Source organism: Myotis yumanensis, unplaced genomic scaffold, assembly GCF_028538775.1.
Source record: "Myotis yumanensis isolate MYYU_CA2020_CCGP unplaced genomic scaffold, mMyoYum1.0.hap1 SCAF_16, whole genome shotgun sequence".
In the NCBI taxonomy this organism is placed as follows: Eukaryota; Metazoa; Chordata; class Mammalia; order Chiroptera; family Vespertilionidae; genus Myotis; species Myotis yumanensis.
In genome coordinates, this window is record NW_027223767.1 from 30414191 (window position 1) to 30438512 (window position 24322).

General features: G+C 45.3%; 1 protein-coding gene across 2 annotated transcripts in view; it reads left to right on the forward strand.

The window, feature by feature from the left end:
- The window catches only part of ACACA (acetyl-CoA carboxylase alpha), a 259649-nt gene that overhangs the window by 230040 nt on the left and 5287 nt on the right, over positions 1-24322 (forward strand). For both annotated transcript variants that reach the window (XM_070393704.1, XM_070393705.1), the window contains 4 exons: positions 4855-5032; positions 6927-7039; positions 18872-19026; positions 19647-19817. In XM_070393704.1, coding sequence (XP_070249805.1) covers positions 4855-5032; positions 6927-7039; positions 18872-19026; positions 19647-19817 — 617 coding nt within the window. The remainder of the gene's footprint in view (positions 1-4854; positions 5033-6926; positions 7040-18871; positions 19027-19646; positions 19818-24322) is intronic.

A 24322-nucleotide genomic window follows, 5' to 3' on the forward strand; every position in this document is an offset into this window, starting at 1 on the left:
ACATTAAGATTTAAGAGAGAATGCAATGCTATTACTTCTTAGTTACATCTCTTCTGAGGAGCAGGGGGCATTGAATATTACTTAGGAGTAAGTCAGCCTGGCTATTTTGTCTAACGAATTCAGAGATCATAAGTTTGCCATATGCCTCTTGTAGGAAAAGCTTCAATTCTGCTACATATTTGATCCCAGGCCTAGATTGGCTGCTAGCCCTGTAACAGTAAGAACAACAACAATTAAGATTCACTGAGCTCTTTTCACCATTTCACAGTTTCCACTGTGCTCATCATTTCACATGCATTATCTTACATAATCACAACAAGCACCTCTAAGGGGTCGGTTATATTATTATCTGTAATTTACATAAATTGAGACTTAGGTTAAGTATATTTGCCAAGATCATTTAGCTAAAAATGACAGATTTGGGAAAGGAACATGGATCTGTCTGACTTCATATAGCATAGTTGGCTGATTTTTAGAGCCTAGGACCGGACCTGATCTGCTAGAATATCCCTAGAATAGAGGATCTAGATTCCTGAGAAAGTTACTGTTCACCTGCTTCCCCTCTGCTTTGGAGTTGGTTATTGTGAGAAGAGCTCAGAAATAAGTTACAGTTCTTTATTGTGGTAAAATATACATAACATTTTATCATTTTAACAATTTGTAAGTGTATAATCCAGCAACATTAAATACATTCACAATGTTGGGTAACTATCATCACTGTATATACCCAACTTTTTCATCATCCTCAACATAAAATCTGTACCCATTAAACAATAACTCCCCCTTTTCCTCTCCCCCCTACTTCTGGTCAAAAATGAGTTATTGGGCTGCTGTAGACCAATTTTCTGAATTTTGGTGCTGCTACATTCATTTACACATTATTTAAGACAAAAAAGCTTTGGGGAAGATAGAGATCCGTGTGAAAGTAGGAGAGGGAGGAAGAGCATAGCCTTTCGTATTTACATACAGTCAGGATGTTCTCTACATATTATCTCATGTAACAGGACCTAGGCTGAGAGTCATTCCATATCCCTCGGGGAGATGTTTGCAGTTTTGGTTTCAGTACTGGCTGGAGATTATGCAGAGAGGGAAAATAAACAATTATGCCATCCCTCAGTGCACACAAACACACAGCCAGGAGCCGACTGCACTGTGGGTAAAATGACTCCAAAATTGTGTGTAATGAGTAGGAAAAGATTAGAGACAGCTCTTGCTATGCTGAAAATTGACATTATTGGGGGGAGGGGAGGCTCTTTACTAGTCGGCCTAGGAGGTCTAATTCGAGCAGTAAAAATATAAATAAATAAATAAATAAAAGAATGTCAAGATGGTATTGGTGCTTTTTTCCCAATGAGTTCTATCTGGCCGGAAGGCTATTCAGCATAATGCAAAATTAAATTATAAAAACTGGCTGAATATTTAGATGGAAGAGCCATTTGGAAGCAGTTTATTTAGACGAACCGGCAATGACCCACAACAGGGAGACATCAAGCGTGAAATTTACTAGAAATTAGCACCAGGGTCCCAGCCTCAGCATGAATAGCTTGATAGGATGCAAATCCCAGTGATATTAAGCCGCCTCACTGCTGGTGCTACAGGGTCACTCTCAGTTGGCTTTTCATGTTATACTTATTATTTTTTCCTGGGACAGGTTATAAATAACAATAAAAAAAACATTTATTGAAAACTTTAACTGGAATGAAAGTCTTATGTTAAAGCTTCTGATTACTTGGATGTTGAAATAGAGTGTCAGCCAGCCATAATGAACTCGAGACAGCATGTGTGTGCAGCTTGGTTATGCCTAATGTTTACCTTCAGCTTCTAACAGATAATCTCTCCCCAAGTCAATATGATCTGTTCTAGCTTCCATAGTGTGGGGCACTGTGCAAACACCCTGCCACCCTGCTCGCTTGTTTGTGCATGTGGTGGCCTCGGTTTATCCATGCTGTGTAAGCGAAGGCCCTGGGCAGGGTTGGTGTCTGGGTGCTGAGAACACACTGGAAGAGCTGTGTGATTCCCCGTTCACGCAGATGTTCTTTGCTCAGAATGCTGGAAAGCTCCAAGCTCCTGCCTCTCCAGTAAAGAACCTATCAGTATTTTCCATTCCCAGTTGCATTTCTTATGGCCTGAGAATTGACAGTCAGCATATGCATAGCTTTAGAATTCCCTAGACTGATGTCTAGCCTAAACCCTTGGAGAAAGCCCCTCCCTTGCTATTCTTGGTGGTGATTTTGCTCTGTCTCTTAAAAATGGATTTCAGACAAGTATGTGTCATATTGTTGCCAAGTGCTTCAACCTGTCTTTCAGAATGTCTGGCTTGGGCAGCTGTGATTCAGTGTGAGCCTATTGTTTGTAGAGTTTGTTTGTTTGTGTGTTTGTGTATGTTTCAATAGCCTTTGTTGATTGTTGGGTGTTTTGATGGTTGGATTGTGGGTCTGTTGGTATTCCAGGTTAGATAGAGGTATTTTTTTCAGTCCCCAGTTTGTCAGCTGTGATAAACCTTGATGCCCCTTTTCTACTTGTTCTTAGGGCCTGAAAGAGAATTATTTGATACAAGCTGATAGTATCGTCAGTACCATTTCTGGCCATTCAAAGGATCCAGGTGAAATTTAGAAATATTGAATCATTTATTCAAGTCTCTTCTGGTTTCTGTTTTACTCACCATCGTATCAAATGCTGGAAAGCAGACTACCTCAGCCTCGTGCCCTCTCTGTGCAGTAAGAATGATGAGTTAAGAATGAGGTAGTAGAATGTGGACTTTAGATCCCAAAAGATCTTGGATCAAGTCTTATCTCTGCCACTTAATTAAGCCCCAGGTTACTCACCTGTAATTTGGATATAAGAATAAGATGATTTTCTGATGACTGAATAATTTATGTGTGAATATATATGCAATCATGCTTCTTGGTATTCACTAAACTAGCTGTGATGATGAAAAAGAGAGACCACAGTCCATTTCACAGAAATAAAAAATGCACACATACTCAATTTCATCCCAAACTATATGCATATACTATGAAGCCAACTTTTTTAAATCAACCAAATGGAAGTACACTTCAAAGTCCCTCCCCCCCGCCCCCTTTCTTTTTGGGACCTGGGTCTATTAATCACAGATAGTACAGAGACAGATTTTGATGTAAGTATGTCTTTAAGAAACTATTGAAGAAGCTGGAAACTCTCCCTTCATTTATTTCTAAGTTACTTTTTTCTTTTGCACATGGGATGACCGTTTTGTGCTATTTTTCTGTTGTTTTACTTTTTATTTATGCCTTTCACTTCTCTGTGTGTGATACCGTTGAGGGCCACTCCTTTCTGTGACTTGTTCTGAGACTGTACTCTTGGCAGCACTGAAAAATGTATCGCTAATTACACAATTATTTTATTATGTAGCACTGGTTGAAATATCCACTAAAGAATTAATTTAGTTAAAATAATTTGAACTGAGCAATTATTTTCATAACCACAGAATTAGCGTAAAATGCTTAAAGTCTTTTATTCCTTGCCTTTCATACAGCAGTAGTGTAATTAGCAGTAAATTTTTTTGTCTTTGCTTTCCTCCCAAAGGAATAAATGTCTTTGCTCTGATCATAATACAGAGTAAATGGTCATACACATTCCTCACAGAGGAGGGAGTTTTTTTGGGGCAACTTCTGGAGTTTTGGAATTTGAAGTCTTCACAGACCAGTCAGGTTGGGGCAGTGGAGAAGGCATGTGCCTTGCGATGAACTCTGCTCACGGAGGGTTTGTGCATAGAGCCATTTTTACTTGGGAGAAGGTGGCAGTTTAATTTGCCAGTTACTACAATGAAAGCAATTTCTATTTGGTTCACTCTTAACTTCCTGAAAAATGCTTCTTTGCTTTGGATTTCCAGAATTGATTTATTCCAAATTGAGATCCTCTCCTTGATAGAAAAGTTTGAACTCCGTTGAACCTGTTATTTGGTGTTTAAAAAGGATCCATTGTGGTTCCACGGAAGTACTCATTAAACATCTGGAATCATAAACCTCAAGCTTTAGCAATGTTTAGACTGCAGTGAACTAGGAAATGGGAAGAAGTTCATAAATTATTGGGAAATAAATAACCGATCCTACTTTCCAAGGACTCACTTTATTTATGTACCAGGGGTCTTTTCTTCAGGCTCCTCTTGGCCTTGGGGACATTACAAAGTGTACTCGTTAGCAAAACGAAAAGGTGGCTCCTCTTTTTATGTATCTGAGACATTTCCAGTAAATACACATGCATTTACATTTTTTCCTCTCACTGAAACCCTGATAATGCAACCTTTAAAGAATTAGTTTTTCTTTCTCACTGCATTCTTTGCAAAGTGTGTAGATGCTCATCCATTCAGCAGACACGTGGTGAGCATTATGTTCCAGGCACTGGACAGGACACTCTGGACACAGAGATAAAAGATGCAGTTTTTGAAGGCTCCTTTTCCATGAGCTGCACATATTAAGAGCTTATCATATGCTAAGTATCATGAGAAGAATTGAGAAGAGCTTGAATAGTTCCTTCAGAAAATGTAGGGAGAAAGATCACATATTGACATGAAAAATACTTAATGTTTGTAGAGCAAGTGTGAATTAATGTGGTGAGACCTGGTACAGAAATTCAGGGAGCGTATGAAATGGATATGCACACTGAGTCTTGTGAAAGACCATGCCCTTCTCTGTGCTGTTGAATATAGGGGGAGCTACCAATCTCTCTGGTCTTTAAGGGGACCAAACAGGACAACCCTCAGGTCTGTCAACGGCTACCTTGTGGAGGCACAGTGTGCCTTTTAAATATTATTTTTTATATGTGCAATGATGTGATCAGTGTTTCTTCATTTCTAATTTGTCTCATTCTCCATAGATATGTACGACCAAGTGCTGAAATTTGGTGCTTACATTGTGGATGGCTTACGGGAGTGCTCTCAGCCTGTGATGGTCTACATCCCTCCCCATGCCGAGCTTCGGGGCGGCTCCTGGGTCGTGATCGACCCCACCATCAACCCCCGGCACATGGAGATGTATGCCGACCGGGAAAGCAGGTAGCCTCCTTCCTATTTCCATCCACTGCCTCTAGGGGTCCTCTGGCTGCTGGTTTCCTCCTGGAGAACTTGATTTGCATCTGTCCTTTCCCAGAGGACTCCAGGGCAAAAAAAAAAAAAAAAAGGACTTTCCAAATGGTGTCAGCTGGCTGGAGACAGAACGAGGCTTCAGGCAGGTTCTCTCGGTGTGATATCCCACTCCAGATTCTTTTTTTTTTTTTTTTTTTTTAAATATATTTTATTGATTTTTTTACAGAGAGGCAGGGAGAGGGATAGAGAGTTAGAAATATCCATGAGAGAGAAACACCCATCAGCTGCCTCCTGTACACCCCCTACTGGGGATGTACCCGCAACCAAGGTACATGCCCTTGACCGGAATCGAACCTGGGTCTCTTCAGTCCACAGGCCGACACTCTAGCCACTGAGCCAAACTGGTCAGGGCTACCACTCCAGATTCTTTTACCACAAAGCCTTCTATTCTAGGAACCCCCAGCCTCAGAGAGTCTCTCTTCCTATTGGATGTTCAAATATGCCTACTCACTCTCTCCTTCCGCTATGTTGCGGAAGGATAAGGCAAGTTGGAGGGGAAGAACTGAATTGTTAGTGTGAGGTTCTTGGGCCTTATTAACCCAGGTCTGCCGCTGGCTAGTGGGGAACTGGGAGCAGTCCTCTCTCTCCCCGGCTGCTTCTCCTTGTCTGTGGAACAGGCTGGGTGGTCTCTGAGGTCCAGCACGGCACCCACATCCCGTGATTCTAAACCAGAGCTTCGCCCTCACAGTCCAGTGTCTTACTCTGGCGTTACAGGAGGCCTGGAAAACAGTGTTTGCAGCACCCAAAGAACTTCAAGAGAAAATCCCAGGTTTTTGTTGGAAGGTGATACCTGAACATCCTTAAGTAAAAAAGATCCAGTCCAGCTTCCTTTCATAATCTGTTTTCAACCCTTTCCAAAGTAGGTAAATTTCACATATTTCCTTGACATCTTCCAGGCCATTTCCTATATCCAGTCATTTTATTAGAACACCTGTGTCCCTCTTTTCCCAAACATGTCAGCCTCCTACTTCAAAACCTGCTTAGGAGAACCCAGTAGTTTTATTGTCAAATCATTAGGCTTAAGTTCTGTGCTTAGGAATTTATTATTTTTAAGTGCTAACCCAGCCCCTGATCTGATATCAGATCAAAGACAATTCCCGTGCAGATTTTGGAACAAGACTGGTTTTAAATACACCTCTGCCCTTGTTAGACTTGTACAAGTCTCTTCACTTGCTGTACCTTCACTTCCGTATCTGTAGGATGGGGGACAACAATGCCTGAACGTTTCTATGTCAGCTCTTAGAACGGTGCCATGAACACAGTAACCATGAGCAGTAATTTTTTCAATGTAAAAGTTTAGAAAAAAGAAAGGTGTTTAGGTAAGTTCCTGGTCATAGAACATCGTTAGATGTAACCTGAGATCTTTCACTTTAGTAAGCAGAACATTTTTCTACTGCTTGACCTGGCCTCGTGCTGCCAGCAGACTGGCAGCTGTGTGTAGGACTATCGGCATCAAGGGCTGGAGGTTGTTCCCCTGCCAGCAGAAAATAATGGGACTCCTATTACCCTTATCAGCTGTAGGTGGTGGAATCCTTATTCTTCTCCCTTTGAGGTGGAAGTAGACTGGTGTGGTAATGAGAATGCTTTAATTGCCTTTTGCCAGGCCTTTCTCATACCTCACTGCGATACTTCTCTGGTGCCTGCTTCTCTCCCTGGGATTACGTCTGTGAACCATGGGTGGGCAAAACCATAATGAAGCTATTTCCTGGTCCACAAATTGTAACTGGCCTCATTCTGTTGTCTCCTCCTTTAAAGGGCCTCTATTTCTGTTTTGTTATGTTTTCTTTCTTTCTGTTTGATCTAGGGCATCAGTTCTGGAGCCAGAAGGGACTGTAGAAATCAAATTCCGCAAAAAGGATCTGGTGAAAACTATGCGTCGGTTGGACCCCGTCTACATCCACTTGGCTGAGCGATTGGGTATGTCTGCTTGTGCTCCTGGCAAATCAATGAGCCATTCAACTGATTTGTAATGAGTGCATTCTAGGCCAAGGGAGGAGGCACTGAAGCATTTGATCAAATTCATGATAATCTTTATTTACTGTCCTCTATATGGTAAGAACCCTGGTAGAATAAAATAGTGTGTGTAATAGGAGGGAAAGTGGGCCCTAAAAAAGCAAAAGTCACCCGATTTTTCTTCTGATCCTTATAGTTCAAATAGCCCATCTTTCTAGGCTTGTGGATATCCTTGTAAAGGATGATTAGCTAGAAGCTGCTATTGGGCAGGCTAATCAGTCGGAGAATATGCTAGCCTTAAATGTCCTGCTTCTGCTCGTCTCTTTGGGCAAACTTGCCTCGTTTCTGAGGAATGTGAGAGTCAGTGTCATGGGATAGCAAAGCTGGAAACCTACCCAGGTGGTGTTCTGGGGCCATTCTGAGCTAGAGAAATGGAAATAAAGATTGTGCACCCCGTGCTTCCAAGCAGAGGCTGTGGTAGCAGTAGCCCTGGGAGCGTTTGCGCTTCATGCCTCCAGCCAGGGCTCTATTGCTCATTTGTTTGTGGAACTTTTGGAAAGCACTTGCAATTTGCACATAAGACTACACCATGGGAGCCCTGTGTTGAGTTCAGAGTCTGAATGAGTTTCAGATTCTTTTAAAACACTGATTTTCTGCCCAGGTCTCCCATTGAGCCCCTTGCTGTGTTAGTAAAGATAATTGCTTGAGCTTCTTTTGTTTGTTGGTTTGTTTTGTTTTCAGAGAAGCAGAGAGATTGTCTTTAAAATGTAGTGAAACGCAGTGAATGGAAAGTGTAAAAAAGAGAGATGCTAGCTCATTTATGTTCCAAATAGTAATTTAATTAATGAAGTGCCATTTGTGGACTCTCTATATCCTCACCATCTTAGAGACGCAGAAACTTCTGAGTGTTTGCTTCCAGTCTACAGTTTGCACATCCTGGGGTTTGCAGCCTTGAGCCAGGTCGCTTGCCCTACACAGTGGCAATAATCACTGTTTGTGTCCCATTGTTTGCCATTAGGCAACAGCCACCAATAACTACCCCACCGCAGCCTGGGCCTTTTATGGGAAATGCACACATACAACAAGAAATTGGCAAAGTTGTCTCTAAAATCTATTGCCACCCAGAGTTACTGAGGTGGGTGTTTTCCCTCTTTCTTCTCCAACAGGATAATTACTTCTGACCAACCCCATACACTTTAATTAAAGTAACTGCAGCTCAAGAGCAAGTTCCTCACAACTGCACACAGAGAAAGCGCTAAAAGCTTCAGCCACCGATAAGCATCTCACTTAGATGGCGCATAATTGCTCCCAGCATCCAGCGATCGTTGCTGCTGTTTGTACCACTAATTCTGTAGAAAAGCAGCAATGCCACAATTGCAGGACACAGCAAATTGCATAATTTTCTCTTTTTTTTTTTTCTTTTTTGCTGGTTTTCTTTCTGGCCAATTTAAAATTTGTCAAAGTCGGTCTTCTTCTGGATCACTGCCCTTTGATATTTCGTGCACTCCATTTGCCACAAACAAGCCGCAGGGCCGCAGTTCATGCTGACTCTAGCAGAAGCAGAGAGAGCTCCATTTATCTTACACTGCCTGCTGAATTCCTGCTCATTAACTGGGGGTTCACTGCCTCTTTTTAACCCCCCAATAGCTGTTATCATCCCTTCGGAGTAACTGGGTGGTAGGAAGAGGGATCCTCTCGGACATCTGTTTGCGGGATGCCTGGGTGGCGAGGGGGAGGGCTGAGGCTTCTTCCTCTCCAAGGGAAGTGACATCGCTCCCACCTTCACCCTGCACCTTTCCACTTCAGAAACATAGGAGGGTGAGAGGGAGGAGATTCCCAAGTGATGGCCGTTTAATCACTTGTTACAAATCATCTCATTATCAATTTACTGTCCGCATTGAAGAAAACCATATTTATTTAACCTTGACCAAAATGGCACTAGAGAAAGAATCCTTAGTCTGCTAAATATGAAGCAGGCTCTGGCCCAAGGCTGCTTGGGAGCATGAGCAGTGCGTGTGGAATAAAAGCAGCTAGGTACACCTCTTGGCTATGTTGCCTGCAAGTAAATTGTTTAACTTCTCTGAACGTCAGCTTCTTCATCTGGAAAGGGGGGACAGGACCCCCACAGAGCACATGTGAGGACCAAGTTGAACGTGCTTTAGCTTTCGATCTGTGAGGCATTTTCCAAACCTGGAGATTGGCATAATTTCCTATCCATCTTAATCGTTAGAAGAAGCAGATGGGCCATGTTTGGTATCGGGCACTCTCTGTGGCTGAGGTCCACTTTTGCAAGTGGTGTAGGAAAGGAAGTAAGAAAGAGACAGAAGTGACCTCTCAGGCGTTGGCAGTCTTTCAGGAAGCCCAGACCCACCCGGTGCATCTGTGACACACAGATCAGCAGGGATGTCACAGGACAGGACAGGACCCAATTCCTTTGGGGCTCACATTGGCTTTTGGCTCCTTTCTCAGTGCCTAGAACCAGAGACTGCCAGACTGCTTTTTCACAAAGCGGGTGAAAGTGACCTCATTTTCCAGATTGGGAGATTGAGGCAAAAAAGAAGAGTTAAATGAATCATTCAAATACAAAATAAATGTGCGTTGGAGCCCAGAGTGAAATTCTGGTTCCCTATGTTCTACTTTTCTTAGGATTTCCTCAGATTCTACCTCAGGTGAAGACTGAGCCTGATCAAAATTAAACAAGAATTCTTTCCCTTTGTAATCAAAAGCCAATTCCACTGAGAAAAACCAGGTTTAGGAGAAAGCCTGCAGGAGTGGATGTTACCTTTTGTCCCAGTCTCCTCCCAAACTGGCCTCTGCGCTGGGGAGCATGCTGTCAGCACCGAGAGCGGGCCGTTTCTGCCAAGGCCATGTGAGCATTTATAGCATCATTCACAGGCCATGCAAATTATCAACTCAAACATCACCTGCTATCCTTGGTCAGACATTTAACTAGCTCACCCCTAAAGACTTGGCAGGGCCAGACCAAATGATTTCATGGACCTTATACTGCCTGCGGGCCGGACGTTCCCCACCCCTGACCTAGACAAACCAATGCACCACCAATTGTGCTCAAAAACATAAGTACTATTATTCTGTAAGTAATGAGTAATGTTTAATTTCTGAACAGTTAACTTCATCTCTTTCAGAATTTTTACTTTTTAAAAGTGACCTTTTGTCATGTTACATACTTAGTTTAGGTAGGAAGGTGGTGGATTACTAGTTTGCAGTCTGAGATTATAACAGTATGGAAGCCGCACACACATTGATTCCTGGTAGAGGTGAAGGAGAGAATTTCCCCAGAGAGAAATGTGATGTAAGCCCAATGCCGGAGCCTTTCATTGCTGGACCAGTTCTGCCCCTGCATTCTCGGCACTGGGGCTTGGTTAGGGGCGTGGGGAAGATTAGCATCCTACCATTCTGGTTGCCTTAGGGAATTAAATTCCTCCTCTGGCGATAGAGCCCCCGCCCTTCAAGGCCTCCTTGTGTCTCTGTGACATTGTATCTCCTCACAGAGACAGGAGCAGGGAGCCTGGCTGCAGAGCGGGATGGCCTTCCTAGCCTGGCCTCCGAGTGCCAGCATGACCTGAGGTCCTCACCTCGATCCTCCCCCTCCTCTTGTGTTCAGAGGGAAATGACAAATCAATTTAGATAGAACTGTCCAGCTCAAGTGTGAAGCCATTGTGCTTTCTCCACTGTCCCTCTCCCTCAGTACAATCGGCTCCTCTACAAAGAGCAGAGGAGCCGATGAGTGGAACTTTATTGTGCTCTAGACACATCTCCGTGGTGGCCCCGTCCCCAGACAGCCGGGCAGCCTGCCATGTGGCACCTTGGCTGTGCCCACACGGAGCATGCCCTGGGAGTGGCTGTCCGACAACAGGCAGAGGCAGCACTGGCCTCCCTGCACCCAGCACCCCTGGTCCGGGGCCCCCCAGGTGCAGGTGGAATGTCGTGGCTGCAGTGAGGCTGGACTGTCTGCAGAAATCTCCAGGATGCCTTCCTCCCAAGCTAGCAGCCAGGATGACGGGAACGGACATTCCTGGGGGTCAGGTGCGGGGCGGCCGAGCTGCTTCTCTGGCTGAGATGATCACGTATCTGAGCTGTGTGTTTTCACATCTGTGTCCATCTTCAAGATGTTGCAACTGAAGAGCGCCAAAGTTTGCTTGTTTGAGGCAGAAAGCAGCACCCTTACTGGAAAGGACACTAGGAAAGAATTAAGTTCCACTACCCACGTCTGGGAAGTAGCCTCTGGCCCTCTCACCATCGTACATGGAGCGTCCTCACTAACCACGGCCACCTAACCACAGGCTCTGTTCTCGGCAGGCACAGGATGGAGCCTCCGCCTTGAAATGAGCAGCAGCTTAAAACCTACCCCATCCCACTGATTCAGAAGCTCTTTAGTCTGATGCAGTTTAGTGCAACAGTGACAGTATTTTCAGGAAAGAGAAGGGAAGGGGTCGTTTGGTCTGAGCCATTAACCTGGTTGTATTTATAAAAGCACGCGGGCTTGCCTCTTCCCAGGAAGAAGTGATTCACAATTCTGTCTAGCCAGAGGACCTGCAGGCATTTCCTGAAACTGACCTAAGCTCCTGCCTGCCTGGAGGCTGTCACCAGGACATGTCTGTCCCCACTTGCCCCATTGACCCAGATCCCTGTTCCTGCACCTGCCCAACTCAGGGAGAGCTACTTGGAGAAAGCAAAGAGGAAAGACTCCCAGGATATTGTCACGAGAATTCAGAGAATTCTGTGCTGCTTCCTGATTCTTTTGTGTGGGGTGTTTGCTTGGGAGTGCAGGGCTGCAGGGGGAGTCATCTAATTTTTATTCCTATTTGGAAATCTCTGGGTTTACTCTAATGACTTTTTAAAAATATGAGCAGCAAAGCACTACACCATTGCCAGGAAACTTAGGGTTAAACATCCCCTGAGAGGATTGCTGTTAAAATCAATATGCAAATGAAGTTGTGTTTAGATAGGTATGGCCCCCTTTGAAGAAAAGCAGATCTATGAAAATGGGATTTTTTTAAAAAACTAGATACATTGGGAGAAATTATTCCCATTACAAAAGGATTATTTGCTTTACCAAAGGATTCACTGCAGGGCTCCTCCTAAATAGCTCCCTGGAGGCATTTTACACGGGATCTGATTTACACAGTTTCTCAAGAATGCTTTTGTGTGAGGAAAGGCACACCTGTTATGGATACAGAAATAGTTTTGCAGGGTTTCCCCCCATTGTTCTTACTATCTTTATAGAGAAATTTCTCTCCACATAGGAAATATGATTACATAGATCTTTTAAACAGCAACTTACATTTATGCTTCTGAATCTTAATAAGTCTCCAGTCTTTTTTATGCTGATTTTTCAGTCTTAAGGCTGAGGTGTGTTCCTATAGCTGAGATCTTCTGGGGCTTAGTAGGGAAGGTGGTCTAATTCTTTTCTTAGCTTTATAAGTATTTAACCAATCAAAGTGAATGGCTTTCTTAGAGGGAAGAAAGGCCCATAAAAATTAAAATTGGGTTATAATTTACATAGGCTTCTTAGTATAACTAAAAAATATTTTTAAAAACACTTTAATATCACATTGTTTTGCAAAACATTTTTCTTATTTGCCAGATTAGTATTGTTGTTACATAAATGAGAAACTGAGCTCAGAAAGGGGAAGAGATTTCTACAAGGTTATCTAGTGCCTTTGAGCAGAGACGTTTTTAGCCTACGCCTGATTTTTATTGTAAGCGTTGTAGATCTCACCCCTCTTTCCGAATCCTCCTCCGTAGGATGTGGCCTGCTCATCCATAGGTGAGGCTGGCCTCCGCCTCCCTCCGTCGGGGTCCCGCGGTAAAGAACACCACCTGCTGCAGAAATCTGCTCTCTCCTCAGGAGCTTTTTGAGATGTGGCTTTTCATTACGTTGGCCTTGAGACACCTGACAGGCTGCTCCCCGACGAACACTCATGGGTCCATTTAACCTGTTTCCTGTAAAGAGCACAGGCTTTGAAGCCAGTCTACCTAAGCCCAAACCCCAGCCCCACCGTTTCCAAGCTGTGGGAAGAGTGAAAGCCCAGGTCAGCACTGGGTGCAGAGCAGGTTACTTCGTTTTGCACCTCAGTTTCCTCATCTGTCAGACAGTGTGATCTTCTAGGGCGGAACGTTACAGGTATTTATTGTGGCTTTCGAGGATTAAATGAGGTGGAAAGTACTTAAACAGTACCAGCACATAGTAACATCTCAGAACTGTTAGCTCGTCTCATTTGATCAGACTTCTGTATTTAACTCTTTTTTTTTAAAATATATTTTATTGATTTCCTACAGAGAAGAAGGGAGAGGGATAGAGAGTTAGAAACATCGATGAGAGAGAAACATCGATCAGCTGCCTCCTGCACACTCCCCACTGGGGATGTGCCCGCAACCAAGGTACATGCCCTTGACCGGAATCGAACCCGAGACCCTTGAGTCCACAGGCCGACGCTCTATCCACTGAGCCAAACCGGTTCGGCTGTATTTAACTCTTTACATTAAAATTTTTTATTATAAAGTTGGATTTTTAGGATTTCATGGGGACTTTTTATTTGGGAAGGAAGTTTGATGGAGCAACCTATCTCTCTTCTCTCATTTCAGCCTTTTCCAAAAGTAGGGCTCTAGAAAAGAATGATTTTCCTCTCGGTAACATATTCTTAAACACACACACACACACACCCTGACTTGCTTTCCTAAAAACCCTGAGGCCCTGCAATCTGGCTAGAAAAGAAAGAAAACCATTCCAAGATATTTAATTGTGCAGGGAGCTTACAGGATTGATCGAGAGCTTAGCTTTTTACAATAGTCCAGTGAATAAGAAATGCTCCTGACAAACGATCAATGATAGGATAATCACTCTTTATCCCCCTCCTCATTCTTACCTTCTTTCTTTCAGGAGAACAGGGTTCAGAAGTCAAAAATCTTTATAGACGCCGCTTTTAAATTAAGCAGAAAATAGACATTGACATATTTGTTAATCTCCCCTAAATCATTACCGGGGCTGGCTGCTTTGCTGTACAAGGCGAGAGGGCTCTCGGCGTGCTGCACAAGGGTCTGTCTGGCTCGGAGCGGCATTTTAGTTTTAGAAAATAAATTTTAGAAGACTTTTTACCTCCCCCTTAAAACAAAGCACACACATCCTCGGCTTTCTCATGTGCATTTAAAATACATGCATCCTCTACCTCTGTCTTTCCTTTGCTTTGATGCTTTTTTGAGATAGGTCCCGAACTGTGATCAGAGGCATTGCTGAAGGGCCAAGCAAGGCAGCCTTTGGGGGATGCTCTCTGATTTTCCTAGTCTCCGGGGGCGGAACGTTACAGGTATTTATTGTGGCTTTCTTTCTTCCTTCCTTTAAAATATATTTTTATTGATTTCAGAGAGGAAGGGAGAGAGAGAGAGATAGAAACATCAATGAGAGAGAATCATTGCTCGACTGCCTCCTGCATGCCCCCTCCTGGGGATCGAGCCTGCAACCCAGGCATGTGCCCTGATGCTCTATCCACTGACCCAAACGAGCTAGGGCTATTTTGGCATTATTTCAAAGCTCTAGAACAGCTTGATTGGGTGGACACGAACTTTGTTAGTCCAGGAGCCAGCCTTCTCTGTCCCTCTACCTTGGTAAAGCCAAGGCCTTGTTTTCAGAATGCTCTGCTCCCAAGCTCATAAGTGAGCCCCCTCTGCGCCCAGTGCTGAGCTGGCTCTTGACCGCTCTCTAACCCAGTGAACCAAGCTCTCCAGCCGATTCCCCTCAGTGGCAATCACTGCCAGGACACCTGCTTGATGGCCTTCAGTTCCATTTAATGTGGAGGAACCCAAGCCTCAGGGACACCAGCCCCAAGGTACATCCTGACTTTGTGGCTTAAGAGCTGGATGCCACTGGGCAAGTCACTTTTCAGAACCTTGGTTTTCTCATTTGTAAAGTGGACACCCTTTTTTATAAGGTTGGGGTTTTATAAGGATTAGAAATGATGGATGTGAAGCAACGTGGAAAATGCTCTGTAATATTTAGGTATTCAGCCTGGCAGTGGTGGTAACAGCTGACCAGACATAAGTCTGCATTGTGCGGGTGACTTATGAGCTATGTGCTCCTGAAAGCATTGAGTGCAGTGCCTGGCACATAGTCAGTGCTCAGTAAATGCTATGTGTTATATATGGTGCACATATACATAGATGTGCATATCAGCGCAATGTTGGTTGGTTACCCAGGAGGATACTGTAGGTCTGAAACTTTCTATTCAGTCGTAACCATGATCCTGCCACCCCTCTCCCACCCCCAGCAGAGCTAGGGTGTTAGTTCTGCTTTTCACAATTACAGGAGGAGCTACCCTTAAATCTGCAGCCTGACTTATAGAACAGGGCTTACTGGAGACATCGTCTTGGTCTCAGTTGTGGAGTGGAACTAAGATGGAACTTTAGCAACACCAGCCAGGAGTCTGCTGTCAGCATTTAGCCTTTTCTCAAATCAAAGGGACCCTGCCACTGAAGCATGTGTCTCCTCTGCCCCAAGTAAGCCGCAGAGACAGCATCGCATAGTGTCCAAAAGCTACGGGAGCCTTGCTGCCCGGAGCCCTGGTTGTGCCCTTTCCTGGCTGTGTGGCCTTGGTAAGGTCCATCAGTTCTCAGCACCTCAGTTTCCTCACCTGTACGGTGAGGACAAGAATGCCAACCTCCTGAGGCTGCTGTCAGGATGGTATAAGGCAGTGGTTCTCAACCTTCCTAATGCCGTGACCCTTTAATACAGTTCCTCATGTTGTGGTGACCCCCAACCATAAAATTATTTTCGTTGCTACTTCATAACTGTAATTTGGCTACTGTTATGAATCGTAATGTAAATATCTGATATGCAGGATGTATTTTCATTGTTACAAATTGAACATAATTAAAGCATAGTGATTAATCACAAAACAATATGTAATTATATATGTGTTTTCTGATGATCTTAGGCGACCCCTGTGAAAGGGTCGTCCGACCCCAAAGGGGTCGCGACCCACAGGTTGAGAACCGCTGATATAAGGTAATAAATATAAAGCACTTAGAATAGTGCCTAGTACCCTGTAACTATTAGCTTTGATTATTGATTGTATGCATTGGGGGGCCAGGAACAACATTTTTTTTTAGTTGGGCTTTTTTTTTTTTTTTTTTTTTTTTTTTACTTTTCCATTTGATATAATTTTTCAGAAGAGTTAGTTATAAAGTAGTACACAGGACTTCTGATGCCTTGTTCTCAGATTCACCTATTCACATCTTGTCCAATTTGCTTCATTTATTTCTGCATGCTCATAGGCATGTGCTCACTCACTCTCTACACACATACACACACACACTCTTTGAGCCATTGGAGAATGATCTGTAGACATCATGCTCCTTTATCTGTAAATCTTTAGTGTGTCTTTCTAAAAACACAGACTTTCCCTCACATAACCACAACATATTTAGCAAAATCAGGAACTATAACAATGACACAACACCACTGTCTAACCCATGATTCCTATTCAAGTTTTGCCAATTTGTTGTCAAGTATTTTTAGTCTTCTTTAATCTGGAATAATTCTTTGGCCTTTCCTTGATCTGGACTCTTTTTGAAAAATACAGGCCACGTTTCTGTAGCCTGTTCCTCAGTTTGGGCTGGTCTCATATTTCCCCATGGTGAGAGACAGACTGCGTTTTGGGCAGGAATATTGCAGAAGTGGTTTTATGTCCTTCTCCAGCCACCTCTCGGGAGGCTGTTCTTGCCCATGGTAACTTTGATCACATTTAAGGTTCTGTTCCCTGGGCTAAACCCACTGTAAAATTCTCCCCTTTGTAATTTGTAAGGAGATACTTGAGACTGTAAATGTCCTGTTCCTCATCCAACTTTCACCTGCTGGTTTTCATATCCATTGATCTTTCTTGGCAAAGTCAGTTACTGTGGTGGCTGTAAAATGGTGACCTAACCCCATCACTCCTCTGTGTCTGTTCGTTGTTAGTCTGCTGGAAGGGAGAGCTTTCCCTTCGCTCCCATTTGACCATTTCCATCAGGATGGACTCGGGCTCTTATTTGATTCCATAAATGATCTGTCTGATAATAAACACTTTATCTTTTTTTATAAATTTGCTACTCGAATTGTCCCTGATTTGGCCAATGGGAGCACCCTCATGTCCTTTTAACATGTCCCAGTCATTTTATCAGTGCTTCCTGTTCTTTGTGACAATGTGTTCCAGGCTCATCTTATATTTTCCCTGCCCCATCCCTGGAATCAGCTGTTTCTCCAAGGAGTTGTGGTTCCTTTACTGGAGGAGGAAAAATGTTTGCTTCCCTGTCAGGGTGTAATAACTGAGGCAGTCTCCTCGCAGAAACTTGTAGCCGGCCTCTACCCATCCGTTCTCCAGGCAGATCCAGTTAGAATGAATGGGCCTTCATCTCATCCCACTGCATGGGGCCCAGCGCCATCAAGCTGTGTCCCTGCTTTGGAAAGAAGGCTGCTGAGGTGTCAGGGACCAGAGTGACTAGTCTGTGATTGTCCTCTGTGTGGGAGCCTAAGAAGAGATGGCCTCCAGCTCTGTGCTTTACTGTTTTAAAGTAGTGATGGTGTGTGGGGTTTTTTAAGTAGAGTTGGGCATCCAAAAACCTCATAAAAAAATGGATCTAGGTACTATAGTTACATCCCTGTTCTATTAACATGTGTTTGTATATAATACTTACGGCTCACTCAGCAGCCCAAGGCTGTTTATGGCATATGATTCATAGTGGCATAAACAGCCAGGCCTGTTCCCTGACAGACATGCTTGAAAAAGACCTTTTTCTTCTGCGTCCCGTCACCTGTGGCCATGTATTTACTTGTCAGCTTTAGTGACAAAGCCCTTTGGGTTGTCCTCAACACCAGGGATGATCACCTAGAGCTCCTTCAGCCAGACTTATTCCTTCTTACTAGGCAGGCAACCACCATTTCCGTATTGATGGCCAGTTCATTCTGAGAGCAGTTAGGAATAAAAGTACAGCAGCAGCACCTCGACTGGGACACGGTGATGGAGAAGGAATTGCAAACGCTCCTGTCTGTCCAGTTGAGGGTCCGTGTGCTTTAGAAGCTCTGACCAAATAGGCTCAGTGGGCTGCCTTTCTCTTTCCCCTCTTCCTTCTCTTTTAGCCCAGGAACTAGAGTGTCTTTGCCACTGTGGTCAGGGGTTGGCTCTGTCCGTAGCAGCCCAGGCAGGAGTCAGAGGGCTGGCAGGCCCACTGAGCTGGCATGAGACACACAGACCCGGCTCTCACCAGGTTGGATTCTATAAATTTCAGGTTAAGAGCATCCAAACCTGAGGTGAGAAGCTGTGGAGGAAAGCAGCCTGTGACTTTAAAAGCCATTTGGGTCCTTATTGAGTTGGGTGGGTGCTGGTGTGAGGAGAGAAGAGCTGTGGTTTGTTCCAGAAGCACAAGGGGTGCTGTCCCATGTTCTATGTTCTGAGAGTCCAGCAGGTCACAGGGCATGGGGTCCTTCGCCAGGAAAGGAGGGACCTGGCTGTCAGTCGGTGAGAGGATGAGACACTCCGGCTTCCAGGTGGTGGTTTGTCCCTGCTCGGGGGAGGCTGGGGACAGGGACTCTTGCGGCTGCTTCCACAGTTGTGACCTCCACAGGGAAAGGAGGACGTGTGTGCTCCCCGTGGCGTCTCCGGGAGCCCTGCTATCCCAGGTGGTGAAGACAACGGGGGGCGGGTCACAGAGGGAGGGGCGGTTTTGAGCTTCCCATGACTGGCTGCTCCTGGACAGAGGTTCCGGTCACCTCAGCGTGTGACGGGCAGGTTACTTTAATTGCAGGCACCCCTGAGCTCAGTGCAGCGGAGCGGAAGGAGCTGGAGAACAAGCTGAAGGAGCGGGAGGAATTCCTGGTTCCCATTTACCACCAGGTAGCTGTGCAGTTTGCTGACTTGCATGACACACCGGGCCGGATGCAGGAGAAGGGTGTTATTAACGTAAGTACAGTGGTTGCTGCTTCTGACTTGTCAGATCTGAAGGCTCACAAGCAGGAGCCGTTGGGGGCAGATTAAAACAGTGTGTGCGGGTCAAACCATTTTCCATTTTTTGGAGAGACGTCTCCCTTTTCCTATATCCACTCTCATCCTAAAACAATTCATGATTTAGGTTGCCTCCTGGACTGCTCAGGAGGCAAGCTCCATTCTACTGGTGGGAAACTGAGTCACGCAGGAGAGCTGCCCGGGTGGTGCTCAGGCTGCAAATTACTACAGTGTCAGGGTTCCGGCAGCAGCTAACAGACCTGATTTGTGTGCAAGTTGTTGGAGCCATCTGCTCAAACCCAGTTCCTCACTCTGGTTATCTGGGAATTCAGAGCCCCTTCCCCGAAACATCGCAGCCAAGAGTGGGGTTACGAGTTAGCCAGGCCCATGGCTGTGCACGGTGCTGTGGTCAGCAGAGTGGTGGGTGCAGGGGGCTACATCCTGAACTGGGACACATCTGCGGAGCAGGGGGCTCACAGCCAGCTCTCAAGTCTCTGAGCGGCCTGCTGGCGAGTGGGTTTTTGTGCCTGGAGATCCCTCTGGACTGGGGTGACTGGGGTTATTCTTGTCTGTTACAGGACATCCTGGATTGGAAAACATCCCGCACCTTCTTCTACTGGCGGCTGAGGCGCCTCCTGCTGGAGGACCTGGTCAAGAAGAAAATCCACAACGCCAACCCTGAGCTGACTGACGGCCAGGTCCAGGCCATGTTGAGGCGCTGGTTTGTGGAAGTGGAAGGAACAGTGAAGGTAGGTGGGCGCCCTCGGAGTAGCCTCATGCTATGCTCCCACCTCACCTGAAGGATGCAGGGCTTGTCACCTCAGAACCCAGGCCTCTAAGGGCAGGAGAAGTCGTAGGGCGTTTTTTGCAGCTCACTCTATATCACTCAGCAAACCTTTCTGAATATGTACTAAATACCAGATGCTGCATTAGGCCTTGGGGACATGGCAGTTAAAGAGGCAGATGTTCCTCTCCACCTATGGGACGCCACATACCACAGTGAGACTGAGGTTAAACATAGCACAGCACGGAGCACGACACCAGTCCGCTCTGTGGGGAGCAGGAGGGGGGTCTGGGGAGCCTTCTAGAAGGGATGTAGCAGAGACCTGAGAACAATGTAGAGAGGAACCAGAGGAAAAGGTTGGATTTGGGGATGCAGGAGGAACGTTCCAGGCAGAAACAAGAGTGTCATGCATTGCAGGTATTTCAGGGTGGCTCAGAGATTGGGATCATGTGAGGCCGTGTTAAGGGGTTTGAACTTGGCCCTGGGGGAAGCACTGAGGTATTTTAAGCAGCAGAGACATCATCTGACTTGGTCGTAGGAAGACTGCTCAGGCTGTGTGGAGGGTGGAATTGAAGAAAGCAGGAGCAAGACGCCGAAGAGGTGATGGTGATTGAGGTGGTTGGTGCTGTGGCCACTAGAGATCTAATTTCGAAGTGTGAGCTATGAGTCCGGGGTGTTCTTGGGGTAACTTCACAGAGGACACGTGCCTTGGAGCAGTGACTGCTGAGATGAGGTGCGTCTGCCCCTGGAATCCCGGGCTGCACAGAGAGCCACGGGAAGACATGAAGGAAAAGTTAGGCCTTTTATTTCTAAGTACAAGAATTTAACCTTTATTAGTATATGGATTAAAAGTAAGTCACATACATCATGTAAACATTTTGTCAGAATATTGGTAGTAGGTGCTGAAAATACCTTTTGCTGAGAGCTAAGCGATCAGAAGCCTGTGTGACTGCTGGGCGGGAGTCCTGGGGGCAGCGGCCTCTGTTGCATGTTCTCAGGAAGGGGCTCCTAGGTTTGCGTCAGTGTAATAGGCACTGAATCAGGGTCCTTCTAAGATGCACCTTTGTGTTACGTCTACCCATGTTTTTACGACTGAAAAGCTTCTCTGGATAAATATTTCAGATGTGCAGCAGGGGAGTGCAGCCTCATGTGACATTTGGTTCAGGTTAAGGTCAGTCTGTGGCATCATAATTGAGTGAGACAATTTTGTCAGTGGCTACTGGCAGCTTCTAGTGGAAGTTGGCATTGAAAGTCATGCAAGTGTAAAATAAGAGGTTGTTCTCCAGTTAAGAGTGGCTGGCTAGGTAAATGGAGTGTGTGCGTGTGGCCAGGAGAGGCCCGTCCCGCCTTCCTACCACATTAGTCACTAATGGACGTGCGCGGCCTCAGTAGGCACAGGGATGAGGGGAAGGAATAGCTTTCCTCCGAGCGTGAAGTGAGTGGAGAGGTCCTCCATTGCTCCTTAGCGTCCTGCTCCCAGGGGACTGCGTCTGGAGGAAGAGGTCATTTCCACTTCTTATGATGGAGAGAACATTGACTGTGTGGACAGACTCCTGGCTGGGGGAGGCCACTTCCCTGGCCCCGTTTACAAACAGCATCCTCCTGCACCTCAGCCCAGGACAGCCAAGGAGAGAGAGGAAGGCCGGTGATCCCGCGAGGTGGCTTTGAAACCTCCTTCTATATTCTGCAGGCTCAGTAGGACCTAGTTGAGTGTGGGGTGGATGATAAAATCTGCAGCGCCCTTGAGAGAAGAAAGTGTAGCAATGTTCAAAGGCCGTGTGCTGCCTCTGAAGGGCTGACATGCAGTCCGCTCAGTGTTTGGGGATGGCTTAACACCGTCACTTTTTGTTGGTCCCTCACACAGTCCTAGATCCTGTGTGCTGTGCTCTCAAGTGCAGCCTGGCTGAGTCTAGACCCCAGCTTTGCACCAAGAAGTGACTCTAATCCTTGTGGTTACTGGTCGGGAAAGGCATTTAGTGGTAGGCCTCTATTAGCCATGCTGCGTTCTTTTTTCCTAGATAATTTGCTTTTTTAATCTTAATCCTAAAAAAGGAGATTCTGGGACTAAAAATTTGAAGACACTGTGATACTACCTAACTGGATGCTGTAATTCTTTTGTTTCCCCCAGAGCAGCGATTTTCAACCTTTTTCATCTCATGACACCCCCCCAAAAAATACTAATTACCTACCTCTTTTTGCTCCAAAGTGACTTCTTAAAAATCAGGTGCCTATAACTTGAATGTAAGGATTTCTGGTACCAAGAATTGACCAATAAGGTGCAACTCTATTATATGGCCTATATATTTATGGTTCAGGGCAGGGCATTCACACAGGATGGCTGTTATTTTTTTTTTTACAATCTAAGGGAAAAGAGGTCAGTGCCCCTGACTAAATAGTCAGGTACTGCATGTTTTTAAAATTCTTGTGGCTCATCAGTTGAAAATCACTGCCTTAGAGGAATCTGCTACCGTGAGTTACGGGATTCTGTCTGAGTCCCTGGGACAGTCCCGTCATTGGAAATAGGGTATGGTTCATAGTTTTCCTGCAGCAGAAGGGAAGCATCACTGCAGCTCCCTGAAAGGTAGGTTTCAATCAAACAGGGCACACGTTTGTTTCATGGGCACGCTTTCTCTCTTAATTTTAGATCCACAGTTTGAGGGTTTTCAAACCGACTGATCTCTCCCTCTCCCCACCCCCACCCCCCACCCCCATAGTAAAAATTGAGATTGGAACTCTGCATGGAGCAATTCTAATGGGTCCTAAAACATGAATTTAGAATCTCAAAGTTTTTGGATCCCAGCTTTGCCACTTACTGGTGCAGACATACTGTTTAAGCCTCTGTTTTCTCATGTGTAAGACACAGGGTTCCATGAGACTTAAATAACATAAGTAAAGCGTGGAACACAATGACTGGCATTCAGTAGACAGTGTATGCCCGTTTCTTTCTCTCTCAGCACAGCTTGTTAGATGGTAAGAAAATAAAGTAACATAGACTAAGAGTTAAAGATGTACAACTTAACACAGTAAGCGCCCAGCCTGTTTTGTCTTCGGGACAGAAAGTATAGTGTCAGTCACCGGTGACTGACTGGGCGCTTAAGGTGTTAATGATCTTGGCAGGAGGGTGGTGGTTCAAGAGCATAGTAGATTATCAGTAACTGACCTTTGTTTTGGCTTGCTCTAACTTGTCCTCAACCCAAGATGCCAGAGTACCTCCTTACTCTCCAGATATCTACCCATTCACTCTTATTCTGGATTTCCCCCATCCCCAAGGCCTCGCCTCAAGTTACCCATGGTCTATGTATCACACTTCTGATTTAGGGCCAGGGAGGCAGGAGGTGAGGCAGAACCTGAGACTGGAGTGGCTCTCAGGAGACCCCAGCCTACATGGCTGTTGTACTCCAAAGCCTCCGGAAAAAATCCCATTGTTGGAGGTGTCTCCAGGCTGCTCACGGGTGAGTTATCTGTCGGGCATGGTCATCAGGGCTCACATCCACCAGGCTGTGCCCGGGTCGCTCCCTGGCCCTGCTGTACCACTGAGTAAAGAGGACTTCACAGCTATTAGTAGGTTAGAAATGAAACTTTTCAAACAGGTCATTTAGATTTTGTAAGATAGACTAATTACTACACACAATTAGTGAGGCTGAGTAGTGCTAGAGATACTTATCTGCTGATGCAGAGAGTGATAAAGTGCCTACTGAACATTGTTGTAAGACCACTGTAGGGATGTTTAATAATCGATATTTTATTGGTTTTAAAATGTTCTGGTTGAGATGAGTGTCAGCCCTGTTGTGAGGTTAACCGCCCAGCATTTCACACTTGTTTAAAGTCAACACCTGGACACTAGGAATAATGAGCCACATTTTCATAATTTTCAGAGGGAAATGATAATGTCTTTTTTTTTTTCTGGGACTAGGGTTGGCACACTGTTCTGAGAGGGCAGACACTCTAGACACCCTGCCCCAGCAGGGGGGACCCTTGCTTTTCCCCAGGGAAGGAAGTTAGCTCACAACATCCTCCCAAGTCTGTGACGGGAAAACCTATGGGTGCTTAAGTTTGTTTATTCTTACTAAAAGTGCGGCTGAATCAGATCTGCGACCCCTCTGCCTTTGTGTACCAGCGCCGCGAGCTGAACTTAAGTGGGGTTGGCCTGTTGGCTGTCATCCACTTGTTCTACTGTGAACAGATCATTCACAGAAGGACGTTTGCAAAGGGGAGACTTCAGAGCAACAGTTCTAACACTTGGGATGTGTTGCCCTTGTCCTGTCGAGGAATGTGTTTTTGTTTAAACACCTAGCACATTCTGTGGCTGCACGAGGGGAAGACAGAGGGGTTTTCTCAAGAGGGTAGCTGGCTCTTCAGTGTGGTGTCTGAGCATCGTTAGAAGCAGGCATCTCGTTAGCTAATACATTACACCAATCAAGGAGCATTATCTTAAGCCACAATTAATCTGCTCCCTGGCATATGTTGATA